This window comes from Helicoverpa armigera, chromosome 24, assembly GCF_030705265.1.
Source record: "Helicoverpa armigera isolate CAAS_96S chromosome 24, ASM3070526v1, whole genome shotgun sequence".
Lineage (NCBI taxonomy): Eukaryota > Metazoa > Arthropoda > Insecta > Lepidoptera > Noctuidae > Helicoverpa > Helicoverpa armigera.
The window spans coordinates 2,294,703-2,306,987 of NC_087143.1; the positions used below are offsets into that span (position 1 = coordinate 2,294,703).

At 36.7% G+C, this 12,285-nt stretch overlaps 1 protein-coding gene across 1 annotated transcript in view; it reads right to left on the reverse strand.

The window, feature by feature from the left end:
- The window catches only part of LOC110378055 (pikachurin), a 166,258-nt gene that overhangs the window by 9,975 nt on the left and 143,998 nt on the right, over window positions 1-12,285 (reverse strand). The window contains exons 9-11 of the mRNA XM_064041099.1: window positions 6,290-6,711; window positions 4,700-4,777; window positions 1,044-1,189 (exon numbers count right to left, since the gene is read on the reverse strand). Coding sequence (XP_063897169.1) covers window positions 1,044-1,189; window positions 4,700-4,777; window positions 6,290-6,711 — 646 coding nt within the window. The remainder of the gene's footprint in view (window positions 1-1,043; window positions 1,190-4,699; window positions 4,778-6,289; window positions 6,712-12,285) is intronic.

Here is a 12,285-nt window from a genome sequence, read left to right on the forward strand (position 1 = left end):
ATCGCTACACCGGTCAAACTGGTCAACAATGTGTTGGAGCTTATCCCGTTCTTCTGTGATGTTTAATAATTGACAGTGCAGTTCTGCCATCTCACTCTTTAATTTACTATTATTGTTTAAAATATTTAGTACTTCCTTCTCATTGTCATCCTGTTCCCTCTGTAGATCCCCACACAAATCCTTATATTTCTTAAGTTCCACTAGTGTTTGTTGGAGTTTAGCTTCCTCCAAACGTGCAGTGGCTTTCCTGGTCATTATTCTTTCCATTTTGCACAGAAAAAACAATAACTCAGGTAGGTGTTTATGAAAGTGTTTTAGTTTGTGTGAGAAACTATTTTCTAGGCACTATTATGATGTTAATTATTCTCTCCGGTAATCACTAATGAAGAATAAGAATTCTCAGTAATAAATTAAGTTGAAAAAAGATAGTACTTACAGGATTTCACGATGACAATGCACTTTAATTCAAAACTTTCAAAGATCGTTATACCAAGTTTCGAACTTTGACAGGCCGAGACTTGGTTATATTTACACAGTAAAACACAAAGTATATCACAAAATTTACCGTCCCAGCAATAAGTGTTTATTATTATTGCGAATTAATGTTATAACTTATAAAATAACACTTAAATTATATTTAAATTAAATTAATTAATTGGGAGAAGTTTTGTTGACGTCTTGTCAACAGGGTTGCCACAGACAAAATCCTCTTAAAAAAATTTCTAATTAATCCTCTTAAGAAAATTTGCTGTAAGCCGGTATCTCTCTCCGGTCATGTCGGATTGCCGTTCCATCGCGCTATTGAGAGTGAAGGAATAGTGAGCGCACCTGCGTCTACGCAAATGCTTGTGCACTATAATATGGTCTGCGCAGTTCGCTGATTTCCTTACATACGAACAGCCGCCGTAGTCTATCGGCTAGGAGGACACCGTCATCACTTAAGTCACTCCTTAGTTATCTCAGGAATCCTTCACAAAGGAATGGCTTAATTAATGTGTGTGATTGCGGGGGTAAAACATCCACATTAGAAAACACAAGTATACCTGACGAGAGCAATACCAGCGCCCAAATCGAAGGCGAATTCCACGAAGTAGTCCCGCAGGTGTAACGAGAAGAAATCACCATCACCGTCTGCTCGCTCCGAGTTGTATAGGACGAGACCATCGCCGCTGCTCGGTTTTAGTGTTATCTAGAATGAAAGAAATAACATCTTGTAGACCAAAAAAATTCCACCTGACGAAAGGCTTTGCTGAGAGAACGATGACGACGAAAATATTGAGTGAATAGGTAGGTTAGTAGTAGAATTGTTGAGAATAATCAAAGTTCATATGATGGGTTTGAAAAAGTTAGCTACATAGATGGCATTGGACTTAAGACGGACAAGCTTGCAAAATCCCACTGTGATCGCGAACGCAACGGCACTATATGTACATACAGAGGATTCATTAAAGATGACAAGATACATGAAGATCTCTAAGAGCGAAACTGCTCACATAGATAAATATCTACCATAGACTCTTAAGGTAACGTAACAACCTATTGTATCAATAGGGTAGTTTCCAGGGTCGAAATAATGAAATAATATTTAGTCCGCTTTTTAGATAATCAAAAAATATTGGATACGTATTTTTTCTTTTTTTAATTAAACATAAAATGACAAAGATAATACACTTCAAAAATTAGGAGTGGGGGCCTTTTACGTCACAGTGTCCTGAAAATTGTAGCAACTTGTGACGTCACACTCAACTTTAACACGCTATATCTTAACAAGTTCTGATCCAATTTAAAAAAGACAAAATACGTATCGCTTAATTTTGGACAATCTACAAGACGGACTAATTATTACTTTTTAGGAAACTAGCCTATTATTTACCTCAAAGTCATAACCTAGAAGTGAGGTCTTCATAGCCCCAATAATCCTTTTCAGTATTGCAGAAACTGACTTAAATGAATCCTCAAACAATAAGATAGACCCGACCACAATACACCATACCTATACCCAACACCAATACTAATATTTTACAAACCGAAATCTGAAACTAATTAACGAGTTGGAAACTATTCGCCTGTTATAATACACGAACAGAAACTAAAACTCATTGCATTGTATTATTTTCGTATCGCGCCGTCCATTCCCGATCGCTTTGTGAAACAATGGTGCTGAAAGTTTCAGCAAACTTCGAGAACGGAAGGTTACTCGGATTCGTAACATAATCGATATTGCGTTCTCGTATATAAACTATTATTTCGTTTGGATTTGTTTGGCGAAGTTGTTGGTAGTGTTTGGGAATACTGTGTTTTTAAAATTACCTACAGTAATTAGCTAAAGTTCTTTATCGAAGAACTGCAACTTTGTAGGCGTTAATAGATATATAGGGATATATACTTAGGTGAGCATAAAAAATATGTAACCGTAAGAGAGTCGGGCATGGTTTAGTGACAAAGTGCGAGAGGCTCTTTGCTTAAATTCCTACTTTTAGGAACATAAATGGTTCTTCTTCCTGCCTATGTCCTTGATTATTTGGAAATATTAGGAAACTACGAAAGATCGATGATTTGGCTAGAATAATTACACACATAAACGTCACACAAATGAATTCAGATAAGTATACAAAAAATGTAACTTATGGCCTATGTAGAGCAGTAATTTCGGTCTTAGCATTTGTACCAAAAAAGCACCAACAGCACATTTTAATTTGCGCTCAACAAAAGGCGTAATAACATCAGTTTAGCGTTTGAAATACTAAACGAACAAGTTTATTGTTGCAGTTGTAATTAAAAGTGTTGCCAGTAACGAGCGACTTTTATACCCGAGCCGGCAATATGGCAACATCGTAAATTATCATTATGGTTGCGCTTATAAAACTCTTGAAATTAAGAATTATGTCCAAGACAATGTGGAAAGTGAGAAGATGGGCAAGAATAAATAATGTGAAGAAAGAAAAAGTAGGTAGTGTAAGTACCTTCAATTTAATTTTAGATAGGCAGATATAATTAATTGTACATCTACGACGAAGAGCTTTTATTCATCTTTAAAGTGTTGCCATCCTTTAGAACCGCGACTGCCTGACTCTCAGATAAAAAAAATATCTCCCACCTTTAGACAGTCCAGAAACCAAATCTGCCTAAATTATATTGTTTACTCAAGAATAAATGTTTTTAACATAGTCTCAAAGGAACTAAATAGCTTTTTTTGAAATACCTACATACATATATTGTGGGAGACTGACTGGTAAAAAAACTTCCTTTGAAACAAATAACTCCCAAACACATCGATTAAGACAAGAAAAGCCTATTTTATCGCTTGAACTTCAAGGTTTATCTAAACAATACTATACACAAAGTTAGCATTGAGATCAGTCGTAACATTCTCCATCGGAAACCTATTTGTCTGCGAGTGTCGTGGTATAATTTATCTAAGCTCTTCCGCACACTGCAAACTTTTAGTCGGCCGACAGTTGACTCAATGACGCGCATTTTTTAAAAGAAAATCTTTAATCTAAGCTAGGTTTTCAGTCGGTCTCATCCATCCTCCGAGCCTTTTTCCCAACTATGTTGGGGTCGGCTTCCAGTCTAACAGGATGTAGCTGAGTATCAGTGCTTTACAAGGAGCGACTGCCCTATCTGATACCGGCTAAATACCTGATCGTTGACATATTTGCGCACTACCAGGCATCTTCATAAAAATAGTGTCTATGGAGTTTCTTGCCGGCTCTCCATGAGACCAACTTTTTGGAACCGTGCAACTATTATGACGTTTCATGGGAGCCTGTAAAGGCCTATTTCCTATTTCACTTTGATTTTGACATACTGAATTATGCAGCCCAAAAAAATTATCGGCCGAGCAAAAGTCTGCAGTGTGCGACTCTAAGACTACGAAGCAATGTCGCCGATTGCGTTGAATCACAACGATTCCCCGATCCTGATTGAAGCGAGGCGTGGAGTTATGGACTGATCGTTCAAGCAATACCAAGCTTGTATTGCTTCGAGTATTTGTGATTTAGTACTATTGGCTTTGCTATGCCATAAATCGTTTTGAATGTTTAGCGCAGATGTCTAGTCTGGAATGAAAGGCTGAACCGATATTGCCTAGGATAAAATATTGCTCAGTTATTGAACTATTTGTAGAGATCTGGATCTAGGCTTAGAGCAGTTATTTAAATAAAAATCATGCGTGTTCAAAATTTTGGAGCAGAATTCAAATTGCTACTTCCACAAACTTTTCCAATAAATGTACCTATATTCTGAGTTCATTTTCGCGAAATACATTTATCTTATTTTAACTAAGAGCCTGAGTTAACATGGACTATTCCTTAAAACCCATTAAAGCATGAACATGCTCGTATAGGCAATCCTCTACACCTGAGCCTATTAATTTATGGCCTAACTTCTTAAGTGTCTGCCAACGTTAGTCTAAATTATATTTCGTTCGGAGTTTCGCTGAAAGCTTTTAAAAAGAACAAAGTTTCTTTAGAAATATTCGAAAAATTCTCGTTTGCACTTTGTTTAGAGATAAATGCCTCGTTAACGCCTTATTTAAGAAGTAGAATGGCTTAAAGTGCTCTCTTACATTGTACATTTTTTATGAGAAAAACACTACGAAACAACTTGAACTAAAACCTCTTTCGAACGAAAAAAAGTCTTAAGCCATATAATTTTGAATTAAGAACATAAAAAAACTATAAAAATAGCTGATTACCTGTATATCCAGCCAGGATTCTGCCGCATTCCCAAGCCCGGGCAAGCGTAGATAGGACGACCCATTGAAACGAGGCACCTGAAATAATATCGCAAGTCGACTTACAAACAAGCAGTCGAATGAAACACAAATATTGTGCTCCGTCAAAGAGAAAACTTTAAAATAAAATTGGGAAACGAATACGGAATTTAATTTATTCATTGGAAACAGCAGTTTGTAAAGCCACATGTCGAGTTTCATTTAAAGTTGTGAGAGGATCCTGTTGGCTCGCAATCTACTGAGTTTATTGATGTAGACAATTTTCTGACTTGGTTATGTTACTTTGCTTGAGTATCCAAATACATGATGTAATCAAAAGGCGGAGTCGTTTCTAAAAGAGAAATGTTGAACATATTCATGTCTCTAGAGAAGAGCTTTGGTTGAATAAATTATATTGCGTTATCTAAGAAAAAGTTATTAGACTGGATAGTTTCAAGATTAGTCCAAATGGTGTAATATTTATTCACAAATGTCATTTCCCAAAGCGAGGTGGATTAAAGGACCAGGTAAGCTAACAGTAATGATATTGTAACAGCATTAAGCGCGAACACAAGGACCGAAATGTATCAGTTTATCAGCCCACGCAATTGTACGAATTTGCATGCATAACTCAAAGGGAAATGGGTCATTGTACCAGTTGTAGTAACACTAACTAGCAGCCTGTTACCAACTTGTTAAATTAAAGGCAACACCTCACCGAACGTACCGAGTTCCCGAGAAACTGCAACTAGTTCGAAAACTGTTTTAATTACTTTAAATATTCTTGAGCAACAAACTCATTTTTTAAACAAAACGGACTTATTAAGAACTAAGTACAGTAAACTGCACGTTAGTGGTAACTGTCATGCACCTTAACTCAATAGTAATAAGTACGATTTTCCTATAAACTGTTACCACTGACCTGAAGTTGACTGTACATGGGAAAAAAACTATCACTGCTTCAGTCGAGCAAAGTATTCAAAAAGCTACAAGTCGGGACGAGAAGTGCAGAAACATTTTTCAAACAGTTGTAAAAAGACAAAAACAGTTTCTCTTGGCTCATTTGATTTATGAAAGGAGTAAAAATAAGAGGAATAAAAAGTACTACGCTTCTGAACACGTTCTTAAGTAAGTATTGAGAAAAGTAATGGGTCTGTTCTGAAATGTTTTTGGCAATGAAAAGCAAGTAGTAGACGTCGTTGGCATAAAATATCGCGTGTTCTTTGTGATATGAATGAATATTTCGTGGATTAAAATATGTAGACACTATGGAATACATTGAGCTACGAGAACAGCAAATTGGATTATATTGCTGCATTGCATCAAAAATAAAACCATTTTTTTATTCAACATCAGTTTCATCGCAAGTCTAAAGAAGATTTTTGGGATGATCACTTCAATATTCAAAAACATGGTCACCATTTCTGTCTATTAAATATATCGAAGACATAACTTAGATCTATATTCTACATCAGGTATAGTGAGTACAAAATAATATACTCGAGATTTGCCTCTTGAATCTTTAAGCGGAATCAAGACATGCTTTAGACAGCAACTAAAAATATGCCTCACCTTCAAATCCAGAGTGATCTCGCACTTTACTCCCGCGTACCCAAGGGGACATAGACACACATTTGCGACACAACCTCCTCCGTGCTGACACTCACAAGACTTATCCTCCTTTCTGTCATCACTCTTCAAATCATTATCCACATCGACCACAACTCCTGCACTCTTATTATCTTTACCAAAATGAGTCTTAACATCATTGTCGTTAGAGTAAGTTTTGAATGGCACGACGGAGTTGTCTAGCTTATTGTTTTCGTGTATTTTAGCTCGTTTGGCGTCTCTCATGACTATGTCGTTGTCTTCGAAGTGCACTATATCGTTGATGTCGTATATGTGGGTTTCGGTGCCATCTTGCTTTTGTGTCGCTTCGCTGGTCGTCACTTCTATTGGTGGTTTCCATGGAGCGAGGGTTGGGGCGCATTCCGCTGTAAAGGAAATTAAGTTGTATACTTGAGATGAAGCTTTTGATATTAGTACAACTTGTATTCTTTATGTATGATACCTATATTTTTATACCAATAATGAACTCTTATGTAACAAAATTATGAGGCAATAGGACGGCTGCCTTGTTAAGCGATAATAAACATACTTTTTTACGGAAAGTTAAGATAAATAAATATTTTGTGGGATCGATATTGATGATTCTGAATTAAGATTTGTTAGTTTTATTGTCATATCTTTTTATTATTCGGTCAAAGACCAAGACAGCAAATAACAGCCCCATTTATATTGAACTTGAAATAAACAAAACTATACTCCCTCTACATAAGAACAGATACGTAATAAACGAAATGCTATTACAAGAGTACGTGACAGATGATTACGTATTCAATACGAGGCTAGATGGAATTTCATTACACCACTGCGTGGTATTAGCGATAGTAATAAAATAAGGGCAGATATGTATATATGTATGTAGTGGGTATGTAAGGGATGGGAAGTTGGGTTTTAACTAGTGAGTTAACAACTATTGAGCCCCATTTCCACTAACAAGATAAATGTCTTAAATTGATTCCCAAAGCATGGTTAAACAGTAGATAAGTAGGTGTGGAAAAAAATCCCGCTTTGCAGCAAAATCAAGTGGTGGTCTAACCGATTATGTAAATGACTGCCGTTCAAAGTGGTCCTTAATGAAATAAAGATGATATTTTTGGGAGTATTTGACATTTTGCACCAATTTCTCAATTTATTATCAGAACCAACAACAATCAGCAATTATCAGCAGATTCGATCATGCACCTCTATTGCAGCTCGAAGACAGACATCAAACAGACTTTGCATTTCTGTCTGCAAGTCTTCTCCCACTATCAATAAAAACTTGCGACAAAGTAGCAAGCCCTTCTTGAAACTTTTACAAAGGTACAGTAGTACATATCTACTTGAGTATTCTATACCTCATCTTAATATCCCACAGTTTAAAGTTCTGAACTTTCCCCTAGCACATAGGTAGGTTCAGACACATAGGGGCGTCTCGTAACTTGAAAAGAAATCTCATTTATCACGCCCATACTTAATCTTGAGAGTTGTCTGTCGTTTTCGATGGAATCGGTTGAAAAACAAACGTGTTCTGCTCTGATGGTTTCGGGAAATTTTCGCTGAGTTCAGCTTCAGGTCTTAATACGCATTTTGGTGTTGAAATTAGATGGGAAAATAATTTAGGTTTCATTAGAGTATTTACAAAAAAATCTCACACAGATGTTAAACACGTGTAAAACGTTATAGGATCTGGGTAGGTCTTCTTCTACCTTAAAGTATTAGATGCACATACCATGAAAAAAATGGATCTGTTACAGAAATTGATTTCTGCAACAAAGCTTACTTTTTGACTTCTAACAGTGATCACTCAAAAGAAACTTTTCCATATATTCTAAAACACAGTTTAACCTTTGCCAACTTTTCCAGTCTTTTCAAACTTCGATTGAACATTTAGAGCTAATGTGTGTAGTGAGCAAGCGGGTTTAAATTAGCTACTTAGCGCTTTCAATCTTACTTTAATCTTAAAACCTACTTTCCTATAAGCAATATATACTTAGTGGAATAAAGTTCTCGAACCATCCGCATGTGTGGTTACTCAATCTTTCGAACTAACTTTAGACTACTTAACGAGCTCCAAGTTTCGAACAAGATGCTTTAACATAATTTTCTAAGAATTAATCTCTCTACTTCATTTTAACAAGTTGAGTAGTAACGTCATATTTTATCCGAGATTTTTAAAGCGCAACTAATCTCTTCATTTGACGTACAATTAATTAGGTAAAGAAACTTCGAGAAAACATTGCGCGGAAATTGCTGGGAGGAGCGTAATTGGAAAATCAAAAGTTTATTACAAAGGGAGCGATAATAAAAAGCCAATACAGGCCTGAATGAAGGCAATCTGTCGGCAAATTAAAAATAAAGTGTGTTCGTACCCTTTGTTCAACCAGTGTAAGGCATAAGCCTTTTTCGTATTGTACGTCACTTCCTTAGTACGGCAATCTACCCCAAATCTTTCCGCCAATCTTCACTACATCAATGACCAGAGGTGAACCTTTTTCAATGCACGGGATATTATACATGCGTTGACCTACTTGTCTCGACTTCCGTAAATAACAAAACGTGGGCCTTGGAACGTCTTTGAGTAGGATGTATGGTGACGTTTTCGTGAAGGAAAAATAAATGTTTTAGATTCATAGCGTTATTCCGAGTTACACAAATAGCTTGCTCCACGCTATATTCTGTGAGTGCATTTTGAGGAAAACTTGCCATCGAATATCAGAAATGGAAATACTGTTTCAGGATAAATCAGGTAGACTCAAAATAGAAATACGACTAACGAATCCATTTTGTGAAACCAAAATATTTGCCGTACCATTTTTGAAGCCTTGCTAATCCGCGACCGAAATTCTTTCTAAAAAAGACGTCAAAATGGAGGAGACAGAGGAACGAAAACTGATAAATTCAAATTCAAGGGTCGTAGCGTAATGTCGGCTTCGTTCATCACGGGGATTCTGAACACGTTCTGTAACTAACGATGAGGGGAAACCCTCGAGCCTCGACGGTTACTCGACGCGGAGAACAAGTGAGCCAGAACTCGTATGTACGTCTAAAGTATGCGAAATACGAACAGAAACGAATGAAGCTTCGGTGTTGTCAACGGGAAATCTACTTTCATTTGTTTTTTTTCACTTTCGCTAATAGAATTTTCGTGAGTATTTAAAAAGATACAGCACAAGGATTAAGGTTTGGATTGAAGGACTAGCATCTGAAATTGTGTAAGTTTACAGATATCTTATAAACCATAAAAGATAAAAGATCTGAATTGTTTGGTCAAATATACATAAAAGCCCACTTTTGATAGCAAAAAGAATTGAAAACTGACTATTAATATTGAATACAACTTATCGAAAAGTACAAATTGTCTAGAGAAACCCTCGAGAAAAGGTTATATAGCTATAAATATGTAATTGAACATTTTATATCTTAGAGACTTCAATATTTGTACGTAATCAACCAGTTGTTATTTCGTGGCTTACAAATAACAAAGAAACACCACATGCCCCGATAGGATCTATAAAATATTTTACTAGGCCTCGGTTACTCACTGGAAAATCAAGTAGCTTATTGCGAGTTACGATGAAGGGAGAAATTTTATATTCTCCACCCAAGCACCGATCGAATACCTTACCTTAATACGAAAATTATAACCAGCATGTCGATTCTATAAAATATCACAACTCACTTCGACATCACTCTCACTTCGACTTCGATCTAAAGGTAGAATTCCGTGGACGCGACAATAGTCAACCTATGAAAATGTATGGCACCGTTGTCGAGGCCCGTGACAGTCGCGCGCGGCCGACGAATTTCGTAAGCTGCTCGCGGCATTGTCAAAAATTTAATTCTGGTTTTACTAAAATTCTATAGATGTTATTAAGCGCTAGACCATGTTGAGAAGCGTACGGCCGCGAGCGGCTCACGAAATTCGTCGTCCGCGCGCGACTGTCGCAGCCCTCGGCAGCGGTGCCATACATTTTCATAGGTTGACTTTTGTCGCGCGCGGCTGCGACAATCGCGACCCACGGAATTCTACCTTAAAGTTTCGTGATTGACATTGTCAAACTACACTAGCGCTACACTATCGAGCGTGTTGACAAGTTGAACTAAATCAAAGTCGAGATTTTGACAGATCTGTCAAAATCTGTCTATCTATAGGGGAGGTAGGGGAGAGATGGGCAGTTGGGAGACATGATCAAATCAGAATAAAAGGGGGGTCCTTTTATTCTGATTTCTGATCATAGTTTTGTTTTTTTTTAAACGGTTTTATTTAGCTCACCCCGTTTGTTTTATTTATTATTTATTCATTCTTGGGTCAAATTTAGAAATTGAAATTTCAGTGCCTTCCTGTTGTCAGATTGATCTGAAATTTGGTACACACCTTTATTTCCGATGACAATACAATATAGTAATATCAATAATATTGCAAATCCAAGATGGCCGCCGGTACAAAATGGCGGATAACGTAGGTTTTATCAATCCCATAAATGTGGGTATCAAATGAAAGTGCTCAACCAGTAGAATACAATGTACTATATAAAATTCAAATCCAAGATGGCGGCCTCTACAAAATGGCGGATAACTTAGGTTTTATCAATCCCATCAACATGGGTAGGTATCAAATGAAAGGTCTCAACAAGTAGAATACAATTTACTATGCAAAATTGATATCTAAGATGGCCGCCGCTACCAAATGGCTGATAACAATTTTTAAACGGTTTTATTCAGCTCATCCCGTTTGTTTTATTCTTGGGTCCAATTTAGTAATTCAAACACCCTCTTCCTGTCAACCGATTAATCTGAAATTTTGTATACACCTTTTATTCCGATGACAATACAATATAGTAATATCAATAACATTGTAAATCTAATATGGCCGCCGGCACAAAATGGCGGATTACATATTTTTCCACAACCCCCTCAATATGGGTATCAAATGAAAGGGCTACACAAGTAGAATACTGTCAGCAACCCCAGCAGGGCCCAACAGGGTGCCAGGCGTGCCTGGGCTGCGGGATTGTTCGAAAGAGTTACCGTGGCCCTGGTACATAAAAGGCCTACGACGAAACATAACTATTTTTGTCAGTAAGAGTCTGGCACTCCTTACCACTGCTGACCCAGGGAGGGTCACTTGATGATTTTGGTGTCGTTAAAAAAATGACTTTTTTTTAAATTAGATTGTAATAAATTATCAGGTAAGAGACCGTGTAATAATGATGCACTACATGAATTAGATAGAATGAGGAATATTCGGTAGGCATTTTCATTAAATACTAAAAACTAGAAAATAAAAAATCGGTAAAAAAACTTTTAAGTCAAACGGTTTTATCTTATGTGCACTGAAAACTAGAAAATAAAAAAATAGTTACTTACCTGTCAACCTACGTAGGGTGTCTTGGTCATATTAGACTAAAATAAAAACGTGGGGCCCCTCTGAAATCCTACCTATGGCAAAGCATATCTTTATACTTTGGTAGATCATGAGCTCAGCGTTCGCTGGTGAAGCCGCTACGGCTGATTATTGATTGTCAAAATCTCCAGTTACGATTATAGTAAGTCGATGCAATCCACACCTATTATACCTCTAGAAGAAAGTACTACAGCAACAGTTAATGGGCCCCACGTTTTTATTTTAGTCTAATATGACCAAGACACCCTACGTAGGTTGACAGGTAAGTAACTATTTTTTTATTTTCTAGTTTTCAGTGCACATAAGATAAAACCGTTTGACTTAAAAGTTTTTTTTCCGATTTTTTTTATTGGGTAGTTTACGTTACCGACTGGTAACGGTGTTCATCCATAGACTATCTGTCATTTCTGTGAGTTGTCAAGAACAAACACTCGTAAAAGTACTTAAATATTTTGTTGCGGTTTCGGATCGTTATAAAGAGAAAACTAATGAAAGGTATGTGTATTTTCTATTATTAATTATTGATTGTCAAAATCTCCAGTTACAATTATAGTAA